The sequence below is a fragment of the Aulonocara sp. 'chitande type north' Nkhata Bay genome, linkage group LG8, assembly GCF_057382095.1.
Source record: "Aulonocara sp. 'chitande type north' Nkhata Bay isolate Kocher_YH1m ecotype deep benthic linkage group LG8, A_spYH_male_GT1.1, whole genome shotgun sequence".
Taxonomy (NCBI): Eukaryota; Metazoa; Chordata; class Actinopteri; order Cichliformes; family Cichlidae; genus Aulonocara; species Aulonocara sp. 'chitande type north' Nkhata Bay.
Window position 1 is genome coordinate 4,164,067 of NC_141351.1, and position 26,450 is coordinate 4,190,516.

General features: G+C 40.0%; 1 protein-coding gene across 2 annotated transcripts in view; it reads left to right on the plus strand.

Annotated features, from left to right (window-relative positions):
• Positions 1-26,450, plus strand: part of slc39a11 (solute carrier family 39, member 11) — a 166,540-nt gene that overhangs the window by 30,953 nt on the left and 109,137 nt on the right. For both annotated transcript variants that reach the window (XM_086304718.1, XM_086304719.1), the window contains exon 4: positions 3,956-4,114. In XM_086304718.1, coding sequence (XP_086160844.1) covers positions 3,956-4,114 — 159 coding nt within the window. The remainder of the gene's footprint in view (positions 1-3,955; positions 4,115-26,450) is intronic.

A 26,450-nucleotide genomic window follows, 5' to 3' on the forward strand; every position in this document is an offset into this window, starting at 1 on the left:
ATTTAATTGGCACAAAACTATATAATGTTCTCCAGATTGCAAAATTGCATTCTTTTTACTCAGGGAATGGAAATTGAATGTGATGAAACCTAGTGTTGAAGATGAAAAAAGAAAAATGTCTGGTGTGATTATGGCTTATGCTGCTGGTGCAACTAGGCGTGAGGTCAAATTGTCAAAATGAGCCAAGCCTCTAAGAAGTTTCCAAGTTAACAGAGGAGCAAACGAAAAGGTCCTACTTTTTGAGTTATCACTAGAACCAGTTGCTTTTGCTTAGCAACCAGATTGCTTAAAACTACCAGTTATAATTGGAAAGCAATTGAAGTGGAACAGCAGAGAAAGGGAGCTTCTTTTGTAATCAGCAATCAGGCTGCTGCTGGTATAATCATACACATTTAAAACCAGTGCCCCCATTAAGTTCAGTGCCGTGGCCCCTGTAATCAGTTTCACTGGCAAAACCCTTCTTCTCATTAAGTTTTTCCAGTTAGAAGAAGAGGAAAAAACTTCAGTCATACATGTGAGTGTATCAAATTGGTCATTCTTCTTCAAACAAGAAGTCAGCCAATCATTTGCATTTTATAGGGTAACTAAAAGAAAATTCTAACATTACAATAAAAAGTTGCTGAAATGTTGCTGCCTTTTAACATTTTGAGGTCTAAGTCATCACTGGTGTTAAATCCTGATTCTAACCCTTCCCTTAGGGCTGGGATTAGTATGGAGGTCTTTGATAAACATCATCAGGATCCAACATGGCTAAAAACATGGTGTGAGTTTGGAAATGATCAGTTAGATCATGTAAAGAAGGCCTGATTGCATTAATGAATGCTGTAGATCTGCTCTTCTTCTTTTTTAAGGGTTTCTTTGGCTGTTTTTGTAATGAGTGTATTGTACTGTATTACCACTGAAATAACTTTAATTTCATTAAATGCCATATTGTTCAACTGGATTTTTAGTTTGGTTCAATTTCTCACTAGGTTTCTTTCTGGCTTCTTTTTAAACCGTAGACATAATTTTTTACTGTCATGGGCACAAAGAAATGCAATTTATATTCTTTTAAATTGAGCTTTCTTTTTATATCCTCATAACTTTGTTCCCTCTCCATGGTGCTGCTGACTGGGTATTCAGTTTGAAAGCTGCTGCACTCAGAATAAATGGCATTTCTGTCATGAAAGCTTTAAAAGTAAGTGCAGGTAGTTTTTGACTGCCAATCTGAAAGTGGCAAGAAATCACATTTAGGCAAATGGATAAAATAACGTGTTTGAGTGTGTCAGACAGGTTATAGTGTAGATGGAAAATAGAATGGGATCTTTTTGATGAGTAAGAAATGATGATCATTTGTCACTTTCAGTCACTTGATTGCTGCAAAGCTCGGATAGTTCAACACAAATAAGACAAAACCTTTTATCTCCCAGGATTCTAGTCAACTTTGGCATTGTTATACAAACCTGACAATGCTTGATAAGCACCTCTACATAACTTCAACAGGGGTCTCCAAGACAAAAAAAAGTGCTTCGGCAACTTTTCAGTGATGCACAATAGAAGCTGAATATGTGTTGTGTACACACACATTAAGCTTGAAAAGCTGCACTGCTGTGTGCTGCTCTCTCTGTCTGGACTTTGACAGCTTATACAAACAGACTAAGGTACTGAATACTGGACAATTACACACAGTGACAATGGCAGCACACATATCCACACATGCACCAATAAAACTTGGGGAACTTCAAAAGAATTCAATTGCAGTTTTAAGTGCTGTTAACATTGATGTTCACTGTTAATTATTATGCACCATTTGTTACTGAAGATCTTCAGACTGGAGTGTTGTGTCTTGATGTTATGAATGATCAGAGAAATGCTTCAAATAGGCAATTCAGGTGACCTGAAAGAATTTGAAAAGATCAGTGTCGCTGCCAACAGAGTTTCATCTGCCATGCTGCGACAGAAAAGAAGCAATAAAATGAAACCAACTAAAAAATCTCCATAAGATAAATCTGATATTAATAAATGATAGCTTCTATAGGTCACACTGTTTTGGATTTTATAAAACAGCTCTTGGGATTGAAGATTTTTAATGGAAAAATTTTGATTGATAGTTTTGTTTTATAACTTTCTATCTGCCAAGTTTAAATTTATGTCTTGATTGGCTTACACGGACAGCTTTACAGTACTGTGCAAAAGTCCTGTCATCCATTATTTCTTTAAAATGGAAAATTGGTGCATTGATTTATTAAAAACATACAAACATGATACAGGTTGTGGGAAACGAGCATTTGTACAATTCTGGTGAGTTGAAAGTCAATATTTGGCATCATCATCTTTATTTAGCATAGCCTGAACTGTCTTGGGCAAGCTTTCTTTTAATTTCTTTATGCAGTATTCAGGAATAGCTCTCCAGACTTCTTGAAGGATGTTGGCTGCCTTTTTTGCCATTCTCTGTCAAGATGATCTTACACTGCTTCAATAATGCTGAGGTTGTGGCTCTGGGGGCATCGCTCTATGACTGAAAGTGTTCCATTATGTGTGTTTTTCTAAAAAAAATGTTATCTAGGTATGGTTTTATCAGTTGGTGTATTGGCGTTGTATGAGTGATGAAAATCTGAGAGTACTCTTCTGTGTTGATATGCCGATCAATTTTAACACTGTCTGAAATGCAGCTCCAAACTCTGATAGAACTTCACTGTGTTTTACAGATAGCTGTAGACACTCACTGTTGTACCCATTACATATTGACAATGATTTGAACCAAAAATGTCAAATTTAGAGTCATCACTCCATAACACCTGTTGCCACCGATTTTTCACCCCAGTCATCATGTTTGGCATACCTCAGTCTTTTCTCCCCATTTCTCTTTCTTAAGAATGCTTCTTGGAAGTCACCCTTCCACTCACAGCATTTCTGATAAGGCTTCAATGAACAGTAGATGGATCAACTGCGTTTCCTTTTGGACATTTGTTGCTTAAATATGCAGAGTTTTTGATAAGTAGTTTTTTTTGCCTGTCATCCTATGTTTAACATATTGTAACAATTTAACAGTTGGTTATTTGCTAAATCGTCAGTTACAAATATACACAACACTAGTTCATCCCTTGAGTTGAGTGCAAGGATTTACTGTTGCAAGGACTGGACTGAAAATGAGTGAAAAAGCAGCCAAAATCCAAAGAACTTTGAAAGCACTTCTGAACACCTGAAGAACTATCGCTTAAGACCACTAAAAAAAAAAAGCTTACAATAACGTTTGGCTCCTGTGAAAAACCTTAAGAAAAAAGTCCAGACCTCAACATTAGTGAAGCAGTGTAGGATCATCTTGACAGAGAACGGGACCAAATACAGTCAGCATCCAACAGAGCTTTGAAAGTCCTTCAAGAAGCCTGGAGAACTATTCCTGAAGACTACTTCAGGAAATGACAAGAAAACTTGCCTCGGAGTGTTCAGGCTGTGTTGAAGGATTGAATTGCCCTATATAATTTATTTCCATGGATTTCCACGTAGTATATGTTTATCATGTCCAAAGACATGCAGCTTGTGGGGATAGGTTAATTGGATAATCCAAATTGCCACTAGGTGTGAATGTGCGAATGAATGTGAGTGCGAATGGTTGTCTGTCCCTGTGTGTTGGCCCTGTGACAGACTGGCGACCTGTCCAGGGTGTACCCCGTCTCTCGCCCTATGACAGCTGGGATAGGCTCCAGCGCCCCCCGCGACCCTGAAAAGGATAAGCGGAAGCGAATGGATGGATGGATGGATATGTTTATCATTTCATCATTTCCATTTTCCTAACAAAATATAAAGAATTGAGGGGTGACTCATGACTTTACAGCACTATAGGGCATCCTCCATCCTTTTCCCTCTAACCTGACAGCATTTTTGGACTGAAACCAAAAGTACACAAAAATCCAAGCTTCATATTCTTCTTCTTTTTTAAAATTTCCTCTTTGCCCTCTTTTTCTGTGTATTTCAGGTAATGCTGGCTGCTTCCTATTGGTCACTGCTGGCCCCAGCCATCGACATGGCGGAGGATTCTGGGAAGTACGGCTCATTTGCTTTCGTGCCTGTGGCTGTAGGATTTACACTGGGGGCCGCGTTTGTTTACTTCGCTGACCTTGCCATGCCCTTCCTGGTAGGAACTCTGACACATACAGTATTCTATGTTTCCTGGAGAGCACAAAAAATAATCTTGTGGTGATGTGAATGTAGCAGGTGCTGATCAATTCTTAATGTCTGCTTATATGTATTCACGGTCACTTTTCAAAGACTTATCACCACGCACGGGAGCAAGCTATTGATAATTCATGAGGGAAAGAAGAAGAAATGGAGGACATACTGTGGTGTGAATGTGAAGAATTGAGTTCCATGCAGAAATAAACAGAAATACCCACTTAACCTAGATAGGGCATATCTGAATTTGAAACCTTGAGGACTAGGTCAGTGAGGTTAATACAGATGAAATTTCTACAAGGGGCATAGAGTAGCATGGCAGTTTTCTTATAATTAAAGTATTGAAATCTAGTACATGCATACAGATATTCTATGATACAATAGCAGAGAACAGAGCTTTCTACTCACGAAAAAGTTGAATCTTGGCACAGATTTGCCACCCATATTCCTTTGAGAGGTCTGCAGAAATGCCTAATGTTACCTGAGGCAACACATACTTGTTAAAAGGACCAAGATTGTGTTTTGTTCCACTTTGCCTGCACTGGTCTTTTGTGTGGTTTAGATAATAGCATAATTGCTGCTGAGAGCAACTGCTGGTTGAAGAATAGAAAACATGACAGAGAAAATGAGTTTGGGCCAAAGCTAGTAGAATGCATCTCGGAGGATTAATCAATATAAAGTTCTTTGTTGCCTGCTTGGGAACTTTTGTAGATGATGGCTTTTGAAATACTTCACTGTTTGCATATTGATACACTTTTTTTTGCCAAAGGCCAGCACACCTGTAAGCCTGATAGACCCAAGAAAAGAGCTTGGGTAACGTAACCATGAAAAACAAATCAAAGCAATATCATGGAACTGGTTCCATTAATGGAGACATTACCCTGACATCTATTACAGTTTCTTTCAGACTATGTTATTTGCATGCTTTTTTCCATAGACAATCAAATTATAAGCTTATTTTTTCTCTTTTTTTCTACTTCTTTCAATGGTATATAAATGACTGACACCTCAGTCAAAACAAACTTTAAGCTAACTTTTTAGCTCACTTTTAGGCTTAATAAAACTCTAAATGGGTAAATATAGAAATGGGTGATTTTAAAATGGGAGCTTAAATCATTTTTGGAGCTAGCGTCAAGTTGTCATTAAAGGAATTGGATTTTTTGGAGCTTTCAATACTGGGAGTGCACTGAGCATAGATAGAGGAGGTAGATAAAGAAGAGATGCACACCAATCAGCCACAACATTAAACCACTGACCTGTGAAGTGAATGATATTGATCATCTCGTTAAAAGCCAGTGTTCTGCTTGACAGCTTCGGGTTCTGGCATTCAAGTGATTATCGCTTTGACATGTACAGCCCACCTAAACATTGGCAGAGCAAGCACTATCCCGCGTTGGATCGACTCCCCCAGATGGCAGTGGCCCCACCCGCGGCAGATCCCATCATGCTTAAAACTGCTGGAGAACAACTCGAGAAACATGGCAAAGGTGTTGACCCAGCCTAATAACTGCCCAGATTGCAGCTTGAATGAGTGTCAGCAAGACATTTGGAAACAGACTTGATCCACTTGGCTATTGTCTTTATGCTTTAGTCTTCTTTTAGTCTTCGTCCCAAGAAGAATAGATTCACAGAATAAGTTAGATTCACACGAGTGCGACGTTTAGGACAGGAAAAGGTAAATAACTTCAGTCCAACAGATTTATAATGATGGAAAGCTTAATTCTGTAGCTGGTTTGTCATTTATTACTTTGTCAACTCAGCCTGTTTCTCATCTTTCTTTAAAAGAAACAGAGAGAATATGAATATGTGTAAAACATTGACAGAGATCTGCAAACCTCTACAAATTACAACAAAGCTGATCTGTACAGCTGGACTTTTATTAACGATCCTTTAACCCTTTCCAAAAACGCCCATGTCTTGTTAATGCAGATTTTTGCAATCTCAAATGATACAAAAAACAGGTCTGAGCCTTCAGACATGCGCCAGCACAGGAATGTGGAGTGACAGTAGTGGAGTGGGGAGATGTGGGATGCGGCCACAACAGTCAGAGCAGCAGAGAACAGCTGTTGCCTTAAGCTCCTGCAGTCACACCAGGACAGAAGCAATCACTTGAATTACATATGAAGGAGTGCATAACGTCGCTGTCATGCACACTCATATAAGATGACACGCACTCGCATAAAGACAGCGTTACACACATATCCCTGTGAGGATGACGAACAGTGAAAGCGAGGGTGATGAAAAGCAAAGATTTGGTTGTGCGTCTTTGATCAAATCTACGATGCACATTTGAAAATGTAGAAAACACACAAGGGTTGTATTTTTAGGGTTTGATATTAAGACCATCAGTTAAGTTCAGATTTCATAACCTTCATTCAGTTATCAGCAGAGTTGTGTCATTGTGCAGGATAAAGCTTGACTGTTGTTGCGTGGCATATTTGAACCTCATAATCCGATATTAAAACCTGGCAACTTGATGTGAGGGAAAGGTAATGAAGTTAGGGACCGTCTCAATACTAAGAAATCAGGGAAGAGTAATAGGCTGTATATAAATGATAGACATAGCCTCTGGGTTGGAAAATGGAAGCCACTGTGGAAGCACCTTAAAAGGCTTCAAACCTTCATTCTGTCAAACGGTGGATTGTATAAACGTCTACTGCAAAACAACCCAAAGCTCCCTTGATCTATGGCATCAGTATGTTTTCCTGATGGGTTTTTGTTCTTAAGAGATAGCATACCTTGTGAATGAAAGGCCAATACTATTCTTCGTTTTCAAAGGGAGATCCACCCTCCAGTTTATGCAAAACCACTCAGGCTTCACGAGAGGATTGTGGCCAATTGTCAGCCATCTTTCAGATACAGCCTGCAGAATAAATGAGGGACATTAGAGAACAGTTTTTCTAATTTTCTTGTTTGTGCAAAAAAAAGAAAAAATGCAAATGGTCACGACAGGACAGTAGTATAACAGGGTAGTATAAAAAGGGTTTTTACTTTGAAAATTGAGCAGTTAAATGGCAGATATGACTGGACTTCCTGTTCTCCTCACCTGCTGTGTGCAGACTGACACATTGTCCCATTACTGCTACTGCAACTCCTTTTATTTTAGGATCATTTAACGGTGGTGAACGCTCCCATCCTAAATCAAATGAGATAAATGTTTCTCCTCCTGGAGGAAAAAAAATCATTTCTGTAAGACCAGGACAAAAAGCAATCTACTGCTTGGGAGAAGAGAGAAAAAAGAAACACCTAATGTTATAATTTACTGCCTGTCTTTCACTCCATCACTTCACCTCTTCGCATTTCAGCAGGGGCTAATTGGGCTGCTGACCTTCCTTTCCGTAAGCCACCCATGCAGCAGTTTAATACCTGTACTCCACTGGTAGTCTTAGTAATAGGGCAGGAGATAGCAAGTACAGCAATGGGCAAACAAAAACATTTCTCAGAGCTTCAGCAGGGACATGTTTGTGAAAAGAGTTCAGAGCTGTAAAGACTTTTGGCGGTAATTTACCTGTCACAAATATCATTTCACACACTGGATGTAGGAAACGTTTGGCTATCACATAGTATAAATGACACTAAAATATAAATTTGATACAAGGCAGTATCTTTGCCTCTCTCTTAGTCATCTTTTGAAGCCATTGACTACACAGCATATCAGAGGAGTCATGCTGAGTCATTGATCCTTGGGGGCTCTTTGCGTCGCTTTTAAATGACTGAAAATCTGATTGATTTCTACATTTTGTCAAAAAAAAAGGATATGTAATAAAAGTCCACTTGTGGTTCTATGTATGCTGAGATCAACAGAAGACAAATGACTGCCAAGACATTCAAAGATCCTGCAGTCTGTCCATTTTACAGTAAGATTGAACAACAGGAACAGCAAGACAGATGATCAAGCTAACTACTAGAAACTGCTAAAAAACATTGCTTTAAACACTTGCAGACTGAAACTCCAAACCTTTACTTGCTAAAGACATAACAGTCCAGGCATGCGGAGCAGTTTACACCAATACTCTTCACAATATTCAGTTTGACAGACTCAAAAACATGTTTTAGGGTACTGGACCACCACATGCTGCCAACTCAATGCCTCATCACTTAAGACTATCAAACACAATTAGCAAGGCAAAGAAGCAGTATGAACGCTCACTTGCACTATTCTAGGTTTGAACCTGCATGCTCTTTTCTCTGGCAGCTACAGTTTCTTCTCCATCATCCATCCTCTTTCACTTATTCTTATCAGGGTTACGTAGGGTTGGAGCCTTTCTCAGCTACAATAGGGTACAAGCCAGGGTACATCCTGGGCAGGTTGCCAGTCTTATGAGGGTTAATGACATCTAATATGACACTACATACTGCTTCCCATCTGGGTGAAGGACACTCACAAAAGAGACTATTAATCTCAATAGTTTCAAATTCTAGTTTTAAAAAAGGATTCAATGAAAACATTCTTCCAAAAAATATTCCCTCATTTATTGAAAGGGAAAGTTGCTGTCAACTGTCCACCATCTAATCTAATGAGTGTAAAGGCCAGGGCATATGGGTTACATCATTTTCATACTCATCAAACCACTCGTTGACCCTTCATGCCCTGTGAATGGGATTCTGGAAAACAAGTCCCATCAGCATCAAGACGTTTCATCAAACGTTGATCACGGATGATCACGCTGAAGAACTTTCCATTTGTTATCAGTGCCCCACCATCTAAGAGGACAAGTTAATCCAAAACAACCACTCAACCACTGCATTCATGATCCCCCAGATCTTACTGAAGGTTTCAACACTCAGGTTTTTTATTTAATCTGTTTTCCGATAGACCAGATTTGACAAAAAAACCTGAAGTTAAAAAAGAACAGGCAGCATCACAGCTGCTGTTCAACACCGTCTTCCATTCCACTCAAATGTGAAATAACACTCACCGTGTCTGATTTTTGAATGCCCACCACCTAATTATCTAGCACTTTGCTTTAGCAAAAGGTTTTTTTTTGTATTTATAGTTCTATGACTAGGGATGGGTATCGTTTAGGTTTTATCCGATACCAGTACCAAACCGGTACTTTTGAAACAGTGCCGGTGCTTAAACGGTGCTCGAACCGGTGCTTAAAGAATGGAGAACACAAAATTGGTCCATAAACCTCTCATGTTCAGCTGGTTTTTGTAAAAAGATAACAATGTTAGCCTTTTCTGCAGCTATGGGGCATATATGGTATCACTCTTGGCTGGAAGCAGTGCTTAAACAATGGAAAAAACACAAACTTTGTCCAAAAACCTCTCATGTTTAACTGTTTCCCACTTTTTCTTTGGTCATTTTAGCCTTTTTGGCCAGGGTGAAGGGAGTATCTGCCATCAAACAAGAAGACAGCCGCACCAGAGTAGGTCTGTTAATGTAGGTTTGCAATTCACACACAAAATAGTTTGTGATTTAGATATGTCTGTGAAGGTTTCACCTCTCATCCGAGAGAGGTGAAACGTCTTCAAGCAACTTAAAGAAGTCCAGATGCTTTTCTTTGCAAGCTCCTTTGACTACGATGACCTGGATGACTGAGAACCTTCACAGACTTTTGTTTTCTTAAACCGTTACATTTGTCATTTTATTCTTCATGGGCATTTTTATTTCTTATTCTCCAGTTTCATAGTTTCTCCTCAGCTCCCTGAAGCTCTCCTTCATTTTCATTTTATCACATATTCGCACTGCTAGTTCAGCCCCCCTCCAACGACTGGCACCATGGTGACAGTAGTGGAAATGTTGGGCAATAGTAATAGCTTGCAGGAAATCAACTAGGAACCTGTGGGGGGCTATCCGTGTTTGGACAGCTGCTGCTGGCCTGACTTTTACTGGCTCTTCAACAAACACGGAAGCTGAATAAGAAGAACAACTGGGAAAGGGTAAGATGGACACAGAGGGGGGGTTTGGGCTGACAGGGAGAGAACGATGACGGTGATAAGGTACGAGATGGGAACAGGGTGACGATGACACAGAAAAGAAGTGATGTTGGCAGACAGCAGGAAGGACCTCACAGAGCCTTTCAGCTTGGTGATAAAACCAAATGACCAAGACAGCGTGAATCTGTTCCAGTAAGACATTTTTCTTCGCATGCATCTTTGCTTTACACCTCTTCAACTAAAGGAATATGAAGGGCATGAATAGTAACTGAGTTTCTTAGAATACATTGTTTTCAGAAGCATGTAATGCAGGTTCAGTGTTTATTCATAAACCCTCTGTGGGTGGATTGTTTTTGTTCCATCAAAAAAGCACGAGCTGGAATAATGAAAGCCATAAACCTCCACACCTGCCAAGTAATTGCTGAGTAATTAGTATTAGATTAAATGAGATGGTGTTATTGTTGCAGATGTCCTGAAGACAACACATCTGCTTTCATTATTTACTGATTTATTTGACATTAAATTTCTTTCTCAGCCCGGACAATCACTGCTACAAGCACAATGCACCAGGTTAAGTGTGTCTGAGCAATGAGTGCAAACCAAAGAGCAACCGGGTCCGCCAGCTTCCTCCCACAGTAGAAAAAAAATCAGTTTTCAGTTAACTGGTGTTTCTAAACTGGATTTACTTGAATGTGAATGCAGGGAGGATGAAATAAATGTATGTGAAATGGTGAAGGTGACTTGTAGTCTAGGAATAAGTCTATCCTATTCCATGTTTTGATTAGGGATTATATACAGCTTTCATTATTCCATCCTTCCAACCATCCCTTGTGAAATAAGAATGCAGAATTGTTTTCTATTCTTTGTAGTAGCAATGACGCAAAATAATGAATACGGCAATGTATCATCCCATTATCCCTTTAGATACCTTATCAATACTCTGGTGGTACTGTTCTTGGTTGTGGTGCCAATTATGAAATACATGAGGACAACTGGAAGTTTATTAATTTGTTGTGAAGAACAAACTCACAAAGGGAAAATGACAGAAAGATAATCACAGGGCTAATTAGGTGAACTGGCACATTATTAAATTTGAAAAACAATTATATTATGTAACCACGGTGATAAAGCACTACATTACTGTGCAAATATATATATATTTTTCTAGGAAGCTGGGAAATGTGTGCATCAATTTATTGAAACATGTGCAAACGTACATGGGAATGCAGTATCTAAGGCACAAACAGTTCTGTCGAGCTTGAAAGTCTATATTTGGTCACTATGATCCCACAATGCTTCAGTAATGTTGAGGTCTGGGCTCTGGGGAGGCCAGTCCTTGACCAATAGTGTTCTCCTGTGTGTTTTTCTGTCCAGATATGGTTTTACTGCATTGTCTGTGTGTTTAGGATCATTGTCATGTTGATGCCAATCAGACTCTTTCCAGATGGTATTGCTTGGTGGATCAGATCCCTGAGATCCCCAACAGCACCGGCTGACACACTGCACACCATGCAGAGATAGGCCAGGTTTTTTGTGTTTGTAATAACTGTTAGTGAATCACATTCTTGTTGCAAAAATATGATTTTATGCCAGGAAAACTGTGTCGTCTTTTGTATTTTTCACAAATTCATCTGAAGAAATGGGAACAATGATATGTTGTTGTGACAGGCTGCTAGTAACACAAAACTGTCTAATGATACAATTTAAAATTGGTTCTTTGCTAAATTGTCTGTGTAGACACAACACTGGTTCACCCCTTGAGTTAGGTGCCTTTTTATGCTTTAATGATTCATAGTGAGTCAGTGTTAATGGACTTAAGAAACAAACAATCAAAAGCCATTCCTCTGCAAATGATCAGGTCCAATAACAGTTGCAAGAAAGCCTAGCTCCTTGAAGGAAACATGTAAAGAAATGAGGTGTGGTTCAAGACTCTTTCACTTTATTGTCTCTGTTTTTTGGGGGGTTATGTCCTCTATTTGAGTCACTCCAATATCATGACGTGTTTATGATTGTCTTGTGGTGGACTGAGTATCACTATCATGGTAATCGTACTGTGATAATATAACAGTGTTTTACTCTGTGGCCACATTATTTTGATCCAAAGGGTTCATCTCAGTAACATCACCTTACCTTGCACTATTTTTCATGGAAGTCTGACTTTGCTGTGTCGTGTCTAAAATTCTTCCACTTTTTCTCGACTCTGTGTATAAGCCTTGCTCTTCTGCCCTCAGTCTGAAACCAATGTATAGAAACTGACCTGACCTTATGTCAGTAAGAACCTATGATTACAAATCACCTGTTTTTGCTTTCTTCTGAGTTTTATTAGTAGTTGGATAAACACAGAAATGGAAGTCTTGAATTCAGTTCTACTAAAGCTCTTGTCAGTTTTTGTCCATCTTTTGTCCTTTGGTTGAAGACTAAGAGAGAAGAAATGTTATGGGAGCAAGTCATTGCAGGATTACATGGTTTTAGAAAGCAGTGGCACTTGACCTTGAAAGAATTGATGGAGTTTAAGGCAGGATCAAGAGAGCAAGAGTAATAAGAAAAGGAGCAGAGTGTCCCTGTTCCATTGTCACTCATTGGTTTTCAAACTCTCGCATGTGCTTCTCTAACAATACACGTGAAGAGACTCTGATGTGACTCCACACTTGAAGTAATACAGCGCTACTTTCATACCTCCTTGTTCTAACCTGAGCTACCCATCACCATAACAACATATAGCCCTCAGGAATAAAGGAAGTGTTGGCCAGAGGTGGGAACATTACACCACACTGTACAGTATATCACCAGAACTCGGTTTGTGTCCACAGCGTGCAGGGGGCACTTAGCCAAGAGGGGAGGATTAACAATGACCAAAGCACAGCAAACACATTTACTGGACTGGGATTTTTAGTCATGGTAACTCAACGTGAAAGTCCCAAACAATAAATCTCTTTAACAGTAAAATAACACCTCACTTTGCACAATAGTTTTAAAACTCTAGCCTTCAACTTGAGTGACTGGGTGAGAGAGTGACATGGATGCACACGAAATACCAACTGATTCAAGCAAATTTCTTCAGTCGGTCACAAGAGTTGTTTGTAGAAAACTGAACCCATGAAACGAACTTTATTGTGGTCGTCAGTCTGCTGACTTTATTATAGGATTCAGTCCATTAAGATGGACTGTATCTGCACATTTCCATTAAGGAGCCATTAAATAAAAGCATGCTTTTTGCAAATATGAGCCATTCCCTATTCAAATTAGGACGGTTCATTTAAGAAGCATTATCTTCTTTTGGCCTCTCTAATATCACCTACTTGCTTTTCTTCCTCCCACTCAGATGGAGCTGTCAGCAGAACTGATGACTCGTGACCAAGGGCCTTAATAAGTAGAGTGTGTTACTAATACAACCATTTATTGCTGTTAACAGGCCTGAAGGTTTACAGGGTATTCTGTGCTGTTGGTCATGGTGGAGTTAAGAGTGATAATGCCAGGTTAGTACATGTTTTTGGTAGGGCACAAACACAGTAAAAATAAACTGCTGCCACAGTACCACACGGTCTAACAGCAGAAATGTCAGTAAAAACGAACAGTAAGAGGAAATCAATGAATAAAACACCCAGCTGAGCACAGATCGATTAAGGAAAGAACTGCCACTCCTCCATTATCTATTACACCAACCCTCTCACACATTTAGTTCCTGTGAAAAAGCTAATCATCAGAATTGTCTCTGAAAATGGGAATAACAAGAGCCTTGATATTCCATCGGTGAACATGCCAGGAAAATACCTTCAAACGCCTTCAGATATGACTGCGGCAGTGGTGGGGCTTGGCCCTAATAACAGGGTCAGAATCACACAGAGCAGAGATCGTCACGCTTCAGTTCACCTAATTGTTACCGATTTAGATTTAGCAGCGTCTTTTTTTTTTTTCAAGAAGGTAGAGCAGAAAAACTAAAAACGTGTCAGTGTGGAGTATTCCTCTCTGTGAATCGATAGAAAGCAGTAGCACCTAGTCACGGTCAGCTTACCGTGTAGAGTGAAAAAGAAAGACATTATGCCCTCTGAGTGTGTCTTTAATTGGTCAAATACAGTCCAAATCACAGCACTAATGTGTGGTGATTTTGTCAGATAGCGTGTGGTTAACAAATCAGAAACGGGTTGAAGGACTCCCCGGCTGTTGCTGTGATACTAACTGAGGCTTTTTAGCTGAAAGAAGCTCTGAATGACCCAAAACATCGAAACATTTACATCCCGGAGGCTTCACACAGCTGTTTCTACTGACAAGACAAATTCAGCTCATACAAACAACAATAAATCAAGTTCATGTTTATTCCTTTCCTCGTATATATATTTATTCTGTGTTTGTATACTCTCTGGATGGGCCATCACTGACCTGGCACATTATGGGCTTGCTCTGATTCTGTTTACACGCATGACCTCACAAACACTATCCCTGCAAAAGAGGACGTCTATAATAATACGGCCATCTGGAGAAGTTCGAACGGAGCTCTTAGCTCCTTTAACTTTTCCTTGTTTTTTATACCACCCACGTTTGCTGTCAAACACTCCCCTCTGTCGTAGAAGGTCCCCGTCCTGTTCTCGTTCAGGCATCTTACATCTTTATTAACCATCCGCACAGAAGAGCTTAGCTGGCTGTAGTACATTGTTTTGCATGCATAATGAAATGTAGCTGAAATCTGCCTTCCGCTTGTTCACACTGTACTGCATAATGAAGTAAACATGGCTGTTTGGAGAAATTCTCTCCCTGCTTTTTTTTCTTTTCTTTAAATCCTCTTTAGCTGATTTGTTGAGCTTTGATTAGCAGGGACCGTCTTAACATACCACAGGGAATAATGTGGTTAAGCTGACTTGTGATTTTCTTCTTCTCAGCTGTGGTTATTGACCAGTTTGTCATCGGTCTTTGAGCTCAAATCTCATTTGAGCTGGGTATTAGGATTCTAACATAATTAAATACTGGAGGGAATAATTTGTCAAACAGCCAGCTACTTAGATTGAATATACAAGAATGTATTTACAGATAATAATTTTTCGTGTTCTAGAAAAAATGAAAAAAGGAAAATTCTAACAGAAAAAAACAAAGGAGATATTTTTTATGCAATTTTGAAAAATGGAGAGAAGCAAAGATGATGCATGACGAGATAAACTGCACTTATAATTTTTCAAAAACAAGCAATTAGAATGTCATTTTGTGCTCTATTAAACTGTTGACTTCTCTTGAATGTTTTCCTTTATTTTCTGTCATTTATCATGATTAGGGATGGGTATTGATAAGATTTTCACGATTCCGATTCCATTTTCAATTCTGTTTTAACGATTCGATTCTTTATCGATTCTCTTATCGATTCTTCCCCCACAGCCAAATGGCTTTTAGCTAAGCTTTAGCTTCAGCCAATTGGAAGCTAAATTGTCTAGTCATTCATATGTATATTAGGTCGTTACCTGGGAATTCTGGAGGGAGGGGAGTGGGGGTGTGTGAATGAGGGGGTGGGGGAGCTGCTAAAAGCTGTGAACTTCCTTTTGTGTTCGTCTTGATGCATTCTCAATCATCCAGGGAAATAAATCTCCAAAAGTCACCAACTTGGAGTGTTTCAGTTTGCCATCTTAGGGAGAAATCAACACACATGGGTGTATGTCCTTTGTTGCTGAGATTTATTGATAAAAACAGTACAAAAAACCAACCATTTGCACACATATTTACAAATAATAATAAAAAGTGAGTGAGTACAATTCAACATTTTCAGCAATCACTCACAATCCTGGCACTGCCATGGTATCTGTAGTCTGCATTTACCACATGTGTATCTTTTGCAGTGAACACATCGCACAGTGGCATGATTGTTCTTGCATTTGTGTTTGACCTGACACGTGGCTCTTTTTCCAGGGCTCGGTGTGGAGGGTTGTGTCCGAAGCAACTGTTCTTTTCTTGCCTTCTTCGCAGCTACATGAGAGTGAGCCAACTCTGTTGCAAGCGCCACCAGGAAGTCCACCCGTCTTTCCTTCGTCCCGGTGCATGCTTGATACAGCACATGTGCATTCAGTGCTGCCATGTCAATCATGTTATAAAACACGGCAACTGGCCAGCGCCGTGTTCCTTTGCGGACAGTGTACTCCCAAACCATCTGGTCCATCACATCCACGCCACACTTTGTTTTGTTGTAAAGGGTGACAGTGTTTGGCTTCCTTTTGGTGGTGTTATCAGTCTGAACCACGCTGTGCATGCTGCTAAGAATATAGACTGTCTTCTTCCGTTTGGCCGCATACGCCGTCAGCGTGGCAGCAGAGGTTGAAAACACCTAAGAAATAAGATAAATTGTTATTTCCATAGCCCTTTTACACACAATGAAACACATAAACATAGAACCACAAAAGACCTGTAACATTCCTGAGTGGTGAATTCATTGCGATCTGTCTGTCTAGTGGATTGAGGAATTTCCCTGCGAATCCTGTTGACTGTGCCGAGGATGGTGGTTTTCCGTCTAAGAAGTTTTTGCGCAAGTGAAAGCGATGTGAAGAAATTGTCCGTGGTAACATTTCTGCCCTTGTCTAGGAATGGTTCCATCAGCCTCATTACTACATTTTCAGAAAGTCTCTCCCCAGTGGGACGATTGGGGAGTGTTATTTGTTATTTGTGGCACCAATCAGAGGCACCAATCAGAGCACTGGTACTATTGTACCAAGGGTATATATATGATACAATCTCACTGCACTTAGCCTAATCCTTCATTGCCCTGAAGAATTCTGTGGTGTACGGACCTCCTCTCCAAGGAAAGAAAATGCAGAGAAGACTCACCACTCAGCAGGCCTTGGAAATGATCCTGACGGAAGTCGACCCTTGTGACTCGGATGGAGAAGACCTAGCAGTTCAGCCGGATTCGGACTCAGAGCTGTCTGATCAGTCTTCCAGTTAGTTTCATTTCATGTTATTTCCTTTTTCATTTCAAACAAGTAAGTGGATGTAGTTAGTAAGTAAGATATTTCAGACATTATTCTGATACAGAGGAGGAGATACTGGAATTATAATTAGTATCTATGCATGCATTTGTGATTTTGTTTGACCTTCCCATTTTGCTCACAATTTGAATTTGTTCACACTGCAGATGAGGAGACTGCTTCTCCACCGAAAAAGAGAGCTTGTTTGGGGACTGAGACAGCGAAAGATGGCACAGTGTGGCGTGAAGAACATGTGGGGACCTGTCTCCCTTTCACCCCAATAGAAGCGTACGCTGCAGATGGAGAGCCAACGGCTAAGGCCAGGAGAAGTATCTCGAGTCGCCTTCAGAGCTTCCTGTGTTTCATCACTCTTGACATGCTTCGTAGCATTCAAGAATGGACTATTCAACATGCACAGCAAACGGAGCATGTTCATTGGTTCATGGACCTCCCTGAACTAATGGCATTTATTGCAATTGTGATCTTGCGGGGGGTTTACATGGTGCCATCTGTAAATGACTGCTGGTCAGCAAACCTGGGAAACCCACAGATAATTGGAACTATGGCACAAAACCGCTTCCAAGACATCATGCAACACCTACGCTTTGATGACAAGTCCACCCGCTGTGATCGAGCAAAGACTGACAAGTTCGCTCCACACCTAGCCCTGGAAAAAGAGCCACGTGTCAGGTCAAACACAAATGCAAGAACAATCATGCCACTGTGCGATGTGTTCACTGCTACAGATACACATGTGGTAAATGCAGACTACAGATACCATGGCAGTGCCAGGATTGTGAGTGATTGCTGAAAATGTTGAATTGTACTCACTCACTTTTTATTATTATTTGTAAATATGTGTACAAATGGTTGGTTTTTTGTACTGTTTTTATCAATAAATCTCAGCAACAAAGGACATACACCCATGTGTGTTGATTTCTCCCTAAGATGGCAAACTGAAACACTCCAAGTTGGTGACTTTTGGAGATTTATTTCCCTGGATGATTGAGAATGCATCAAGATGAAACACAAAAGGAAGTGCACAGCTTTTAGCAGCTCCCCCACGCCCTCAATCACACACCCCCACTCCCCTCCCTCCAGAATTCCCAGGTAACGACCTAATATACATATGAATGACTAGCCAATTTAGCTTCCACTTGGCTGAAGCTAAAGCTTAGCTAAAAGCCTACCAGCCATTTGGCTGCTCTCGGGTTTTATAGGTAGAAAGGTAGAAGCCTGGGGATGCTAAGGAGAACACTGAGGCCGATTAGCTTAGAACTTTGTTTTATATCTTCTCTTTGAACAAGATAGAAATTTAGGAGTAACATGGCCTTACAAACCCAACAGTGAGATCTTAAGAAATCCAGCCTACGGCTCTTCAATGGGGTGTCACAGCGTCCCCAGGAAAAAAATTGTAAATGTAAAATAATAAAATAAATATTCTTCTGTAGCAATAACAAAGTATAACATAAATTATTCTGTAGCAATTACACAAGAATATCCAGTAATGTCCCTGCCTACAATTAAACACATTCACTTACCTAAAATCTGCTGTGGCAAATGGGTGCAAGCCTTTGACCACAAACTTAGTCACTGCTCGGTGACATTCGTCTATCCTGGCCTGAAAGGAGATGCTACCGGTAGACTGCAGCGAGAACTGCCAGCATCTGAGCCAGACTCTGTCTCTCTCATCATGGTCACCTAAATGCACAGCAATGGCAGGTTTTGTAATAAGGCAGATCGCGCTAACATAATATGCACTGTTAGTTGATTATTTACCTGCCGCATTAACGGGAGAGGACGTGCAAACGTTACCGCTGCTGCTGGGTTGAGATTCACGAGTCCGGAAGGGAATTAAAAACATGACATTCATTTAAGGTCATCGCGTGTTTTGTGAGCAAATGCTTTTGCATATTTGTAATGTTTCCTCCCTTAAATGAAATATCTACTTTTCAAGTATTGCAAGTTGCCCTGTTGTCATCCGTTCTTGTAAAGTATAATCAAACTTCTGAGCCGCTTAGGCGCCGCGTTTCCTGCCAGGTAAATGACGCTCCACAACGTGGTGACGTCATTCGGGGCGACTGGAATCTCAACAAGAACCGGTTTTCGATACCCATCCCTAATCATGATGGATGTTAAAAGTTTCCAATAATGTGTTCAGCATGTTACATTAGAGTAATATGCTGCCATGATGCAGTCTCTCACCAAACCCATATTAATTTTGTTGCTGAGTAATTTTTTTTATCATTCTTTTCATCAACTAAATAAACAACTGTTGTTATTTTGTATGTGAGAGGCCCGTTACTCGTGTAAAAACTGTGTTGTTCGAAATCTGTGAATATTCGCCCCCAGCAGCCAACGCAATGGGCAGGAGTAAAAGTCCAACAATAAGCATTCAGCATTACAGGTCCACTTTAAAGGTACAGATCAGCAATATACTCTGAAAATCTTGAGGATGATGATTTCGCTGGATTTGCTTTTGCTGTGTTTATTCTTAATTGCCCCTCATCTACAACTGTGACAGATATATTATTTGTGGTTTTCAGTTCAGTACACCTACAGAGCAGCTGAACTCCCCTAACAGCCTACACTTGTAACACGACTTTCATCTAAAACGTTCTCTTAACTGATGATTTGAATTGCTCTATCTTTCTCTTTCCTCTGCTGAAGAGGCGGTTTGAGAGATATTTTCTGGTGGTAAAGTAGATAAATGACCATCTCAATAGCTAAAAAAACAACGAAAATTCAAGTTGGCCAAACTTTCGAGGCCTCTCTCACACACGCCTGGAACCAGTTAGCAACCATCTGGCAGCCACTGGTTACAATAGAAAAATGCATATTCCCCAACTTACTGGCTCATACTGGGCAAAAGAAATCGTGAGGATGATGCTATGTAAAGCCTAATGAGCCTCCTTGCAATTGCTTTGATTGCAAGAAGATTGCTACAGTTGCTCTCCAAGAGGTGAAGAAACTTTGACAAGTGCAGTACAAACTGAAAAATAATGTTACCACTTTTTCTGTGCGAGCAGTGGTTGCCAGAAGGTAACTACCCAATCTCTAACCTCCATGTGACTGAGGCCTAACATGGTGTGAAATCTTCGGTTCCTACCCAAGTAGCTTTGCTGCCTCATCTTACTCTAACAGCAATTGAAGTAGTATTAAACTAAGAATCAAAGTTGTTGATCCTTGTGATTGTTAGGTCTTTTTTTGGACTGATTTTCCCTTAAAATATTATCGAGATGGTCGTTTAGTAATTTGGGAAGCTACCTTTTAGCAGAGATCCTAAGCACAACATACAAACCATTCATGCAGCTGGTGTTGCATAGGGGTGTACCTTCCAATTCTTTGCAATAAAAGACCTGTTAGCCAGTTGCTGCTATTATTATTCTTTCATCCAACAAAACACTGGAGAAGATTTAATTTGAAATGGCTGCAGACACTGTTGGTTTTATATAAATCCTGAAAATGACCTGTTAGAATGAAAGGAGTCCCTTTTATACAAAATTGCTAAAAATAAAGGTATATTGCTTTCTGTAATAAAAGCTCCTGTCACCATATGCTGTAGAGGCAATATCTTAACTAGCATAATTAGGACATTTTAAACATGTTTGGTAAACGTAGCTAACTAACAAACAACTAGGGATGGACATTTTAAGCAAAATTATCATTATTATGTTCACTAAAAACTCCAAGTATTCTGTCTACATTGCACTCTCAGATATGATATACGATACAGTGCATCATTACAGTAGACCTGTGACATGTTAGCTTTACCTGGAGAAGTTTGCATTGGACCTTTTTGACTGCTCTACTTCTCTTTGGCTTTGCATGTTTCTCCTGTTTGTGCAATAGTATCTAATGTCGCTATCACAAATGATCCAGCCACTGGTTGTAATTAACATGCTCACCTTCATGGTGGTTAGCATATAGCTTCTACTTGATTTTCACTGCCACTTCCTCAAGTTAGAGGTGGATTACATTTTACCGCCTGCTGGCATAACAATCGAAAATATCAGAATCTGAATATCGAAAAAGGTGACCATCTCTAAATCTCTTGGACTTTAAGTAATACAAGGAGTTTGATGTCTCCTGTGTCGTCATGCTCACTCACAATTGTATGTCGTGATCTTTCACTTATTAATTAATTATAAGATATATGTTGCTAGAGTGGTATGATCAAAGTACATGCACAATAAAAAGATAGTCTGTTCTATTTTATTCTATTCTAAAGAAAAATGTATATTCATCTCATTTAGTTCGTGATGATTATATCAAATAGAGACTGCTGCTTAGTAAGTACTCTACTCTGAATCCCAGGCTGGAAATGTTATTTATAAATACGTTGCCCTTTTAATTTGATTTATTTTATGCTTTTGTGGACTATTGCATCTGTTACGTTGCATTCTGCCAACATAATGAGCTAACCTTATTGTGTCTTGCCTGCTTAGATACTTTTATATTTAGCGTATTTCATTAATTAATTTCGTTTTAGATAAGATCATCAGATCTGCCCAAGAACCATGAAGATGGAATTATGTTCCTCAAGGCTACATGTAGGAAGACATGAATGAACATTAATTAGGGTTTTACATCTACATTGCTGTTGCCTTGTTGATGATCCATTGTTAGAATTGACTCACTTGCAAATAGGGCTGCCACAAACGATTATTTTGATAGTCGACTAGTCACCGATTATTTTTGCGATTAGTCGACTAATCAGATCATCATCCATTGGACGTAAAACTACATCTTATTGCACCAGCAGCATCTGCTCTTATATAACTATCATTAGCTTACAGCTTTAAGTGTTTAAGGTCTGTGCTAACTAAAAATAAAGACAAGATGATAGTTTATTAAATTTTAATGAAATTTGCAGATTGTTTCGGTGAAGTTTAATAAACTCCTTGCTATCTAAAATATAACAGGACACTGGAGTATATTCTGGAGCATCTCACACTTCTGATAATCAGTTGTCTGCTTGACGTTTATTCAGCTGTGTAAAAACTATAACTTTAATCTCAGACAAACTGATTTACTCAGGAACAAATAAAATACAAAAAAAAAAGCCAAACAATAACATTTTAAGTTATCTAAGTGACTCATATATATTTAACCTGAGTAGCGAAAGACGGCGGTGGGTTTGAAAACGATTTGCGGGGAGTCCGGTGTTCTCACGGCGCTAGTGAGCCTAGCCCTCGGCTCGCTAACGAGCTAGTGGGTAACAGACGTCTCCAAAAACGTAGGAGCGCTTTTGAAAATATGTGGTGTCCTGATAAACTGAGCCGATATTTGAGGTTTACACAGCTACATTCTCGCCTGAAAATATGTTAAACGTTTATTTTGTGACCCAGAAAGAATAATAAGAGTAACATTAAAACTAACTAACTGCCGCCATTGTTGGAAACTGCGCTGGGCCGCGCTATGAATTCTGGGACACAGCTGCTTCTTCTTCTTCTTCTTCAGGGTTTAACGGTAGCTGACATCCTTGTACATGCAATGCTGCCATCTTCTGTTTCAGTCCGTTATTACACTCTTAAATCCTGCCACTTATTCCTGCATCTTTTGTGATCTTACAAAGCTTCAAACGACGCGTCGACTATTAAATCAGTCGTCGACGATTTTGATAGTCGACGTAATTGTGACTAGTCGACAAATCGTGGCAGCCCTACTTACAAACAGCTGCAACCCACTGTCGATCTGGAAGGTTTACAAAGACTGAGGGTGATTTTATGTTGTTTTTCCCCAGTTAACCCTGTGATAGATTGTGTACCCCTCCTCTCTATGTATCTCCTATCTATCTATGACCGCTGGGATAGATTCCAACCCAGCTGCAACCCTGAATGAGGGACACATGAATGGATGGATGGATTCTCTATTTGTAACAAAGGTGTTTTTGTACCTTATTTTATGTCTTGGTTTCATCAGAGTAAAAAAAAGACTGCAACATCCTTGAAACTAGGAAAAATTGTTGATTGCTGGGTGATTACATTACAAATTGTTGTGGCGAACATCTGGTTGCCCAGAGGTTGCAGCACCGTCCAACCTCTGCTTTCAGTCTGATTGAAAATGGTCACACATTGAAGGTTGAGTGCACAGCTCGCCTGATGGGAGGCAACCTGTCCCAAAAAATCACGGTCTAACTTGGACCATAAATTAGAGCATGCAAGTCACACTCAGACTGATTGCCAAATGTTTGTTGGGGTCATTTTGCCGTTAAACTGCTGTCCTGGAGCAACTATGTCAGTGTTTGTGGAGATATTTGAAATCTCTTTAAATCTCTGTTTGAAATCTAAGAAGTTCTGGCTGAACTCAGAATCTAAGTAGATGATAATAATTTCTGATGAATGGGAAATTCGGTATTTGTAAATAAAAATGGATGGCAACAGACACTTTTTGATTATTTATCATAGTTAACGATTATATTATCACAAACAGAATGTATGAAATTGCTAGCTTGAACCCCACTGAACTGCAAACTGCACTTAAAATGGTAAATGTAAATGGTAAATGGCCTGTATTTGTATAGCGCTTTTAATAGTCCCCACTAGGGACCCCAAAGCGCTTTACACACCCAGTCATCCACCCATTCACACACACATTCACACGCTGGTGGAGGCAAGCTACAGTTGTAGCCACAGCTGCCCTGGGGCAGACTGACAGAAGCGAGGCTGCCATATTGCGCCATCGGCCCTTCTGGCCAACACCAGTAGGCGGTAGGTGAAGTGTCTTGCCCAAGGACACAACGACCGAGACTGTCCGAGCCGGGGCTCGAACCGGCAACCTTCCGATTACAAGACGAACTCTCAACTCTTGAGCCACGTTAAAATGCGCTTTTGAGGCAGGAACTTGACTGAAAGTGGTCAGAGACTTGGTCCAAAGCTGGATCTGCCATTTCATTGGCATTGAGGTGACAAGTTCGTTGCACGTGGTCGTTTAAATTGCAAAGAATAAAAGCAGCCTGCAAGTGTGTGCTTTAATGAGTGGATGTAGCGTGTAGTGTATAATCTTTAATATGAGCATCCACCAGTGTTACAGTATAGATTTGACAGAGAATAGCATCATAAATCACCCTGAACATCTTCAATTTATAATCAGAAAACTTTTACATTAGGACACGAGTCTTTGTGTGCCATTCATTTTTCAACAACAACAAACTTTTATTAACGTTTCTGTCTCCTGAAAATTAAAATGACTTTTTCAGTATTTAAAGGAAATTTCTAGTTTTTTTTTTTTTTTTTCACCAGTGCGCGCTAATGCAAAGGGCTCACACACGTACACATTTGTGTAATTCTATTAAGCACATTAATTCATTTGGACACCTTATAACCAATAAGAATGGCACCAGTTTCAAACCCTTAAGTGCACCTGTCACAAACCTGTTACCCCCCCCCCCCCCCACGCCCCCCAGTATTCAAATTAATCACTGTGTATTCTTAAACACGCAGCAGATGTACACACACGCATGCACAGCAACACACAACACAGAAAATTCTATCAGTGTTCATTTATTACCGTTTTATTTATTTCTTTTCATTCTTTTGTCTGTCATGGATTTGTTGAGCTTTTTTAGTTGGCCATACATGCTTCCATCTTTTTCTCTGTGCACACGGTTTTATTAAGCACGTTTCTCTCTGGCTCTTGCCCTTTAACTCACTCTTCCACCTGCCTTTTTGAAGTAAAGCCAGCATAATTGCACATCGTATGAACACCGTTGCTCCCTTCTTCCTCGTAATACATCACCAACGTCCCGGCTTCCAGCTCTTTGCATAGTGGGGTCACAGCGGTCATTTTAATGAGTTTGCAATGTCTCACTCTGCTCCGTCCCGTTTGTTTGTTATCTCCTCTGTGTTTTCGAGATTTATGGTTGCACGTGAATAAGTGATGTCTCCCTTATCTGAGACGTATGGCTGGGCTGTGATGCCCCTCTGTGTGTGCCTTTTGTTTAATGGATTCTGGTAAAACACTGATATGCTATCTTGTGATGGTTTAGAATAAAAGGGAGACACAGAGATGCTAAATGGTCCTCAGAGGCATTTTATTAGCCCAGAAATCACAGGAAGTTTGAACAAATATTAAAAAAGTGACGTGTGGACACTGATTTCTGCTGACTGTAGTTTTCATTTGCAAGTAGAAAGAATGTGTTGTTTTGTGCCTCCGCGTTCTCCAAGGACAGTGTGTTTTGCTCCTGAGTTCAAAATGTAGAAATCAATCAGATTTTCAGTCATTTAAAAGCGACGCAAAGAGCCCCCAAGGATCAATGACTCAGCATGACTCCTCTGATATGCTGTGTAGTCAATGGCTTCAAAAGATGACTAAGAGAGAGGCAAAGATACTGCCTTGTATCAAATTTATATTTTAGTGTCATTTATACTATGTGATAGCCAAACGTTTCCTACATCCAGTGTGTGAAATGATATTTGTGACAGGTAAATTACCGCCAGACTCTTAAGTGTTTTCCAGCTCACTGATTTGCTTCTCTGTCTAGATTTCATAAGTGTTCTTTCCAGCCGCAGCAGACAAGTGAAGAGCTCCATAAAAGCCAGTATATCCAAGAACCCATAGTAAGTCCGTGTTGTATGTATCACCTGTTTGTGGTGCTCAGTAAGAGAGTAGATCTGTTAATGTAGGTTTGCAATTCACACACAAAATAGTTTGTGATTTAGATATGTCTGTGAAGGTTTTCAGGCATCCAGGTCATCGTAGTCTAAGGAGCTTGGAAAGAAAAGCGTCTGGACTACTTTAAGTTGCTTGAAGACGTTTCGCCTCTCATCCGAGAAGCTTCAGTTCTAAGGTCAAATGGTGGAGAGTCCCAGATTTAAGCTCTGTGGGAGTAACCCACCGAGAGGGACAAAGGACCCCCTAATGATCCTCTACCTAATCACACGAGCCAAGGTGTGAAAACGGGTGTAGGTCACAATCAGCCAAGGTTTCGGGTGAGCTCATTGTGAAACCTGGCCCCACCCTATCATGTGATTTCCTGAGGTCAGATGGCCCAGGATGTGAGTGGGCGTGAAGGCGTCTGGGAAGGGATCTCAAAACTGGATTATAGATGGCAGACAGTTAGTGTCGTAAACCGACAGATTTAGACATTTTAGAAATGAACCGCTTTACCACCTAAATTAATAAACCTGATTAATCCTTGTCAGTCAGTGCTGTTGCAGTGCTGATATCAAACTCTGCCAAAGTTTCGTTTGTGTGCGCGCGCTCGAATCTGCTTTACAAAGAAATTGGGTGCACTTAGTGTCATCATAAACCTACAACAACTACTGTCTGGTGAGCGTGATTGGTATGGGCAAGGGTTTCCCCTTCCAAAAAATGTATTCACCTTCCCTAAAATTGAAAGCATAACACAGCAGTGGATACTTTAAAATTTTTCAAATTAACAACCAAAAGCTAATGTTTATGGTCAACATTTCATAATTCAGTGGTAATTTTTGACTAGGCTAAAGCTAAAAGGCTGTTCCATGTTTAAAAGGAAAT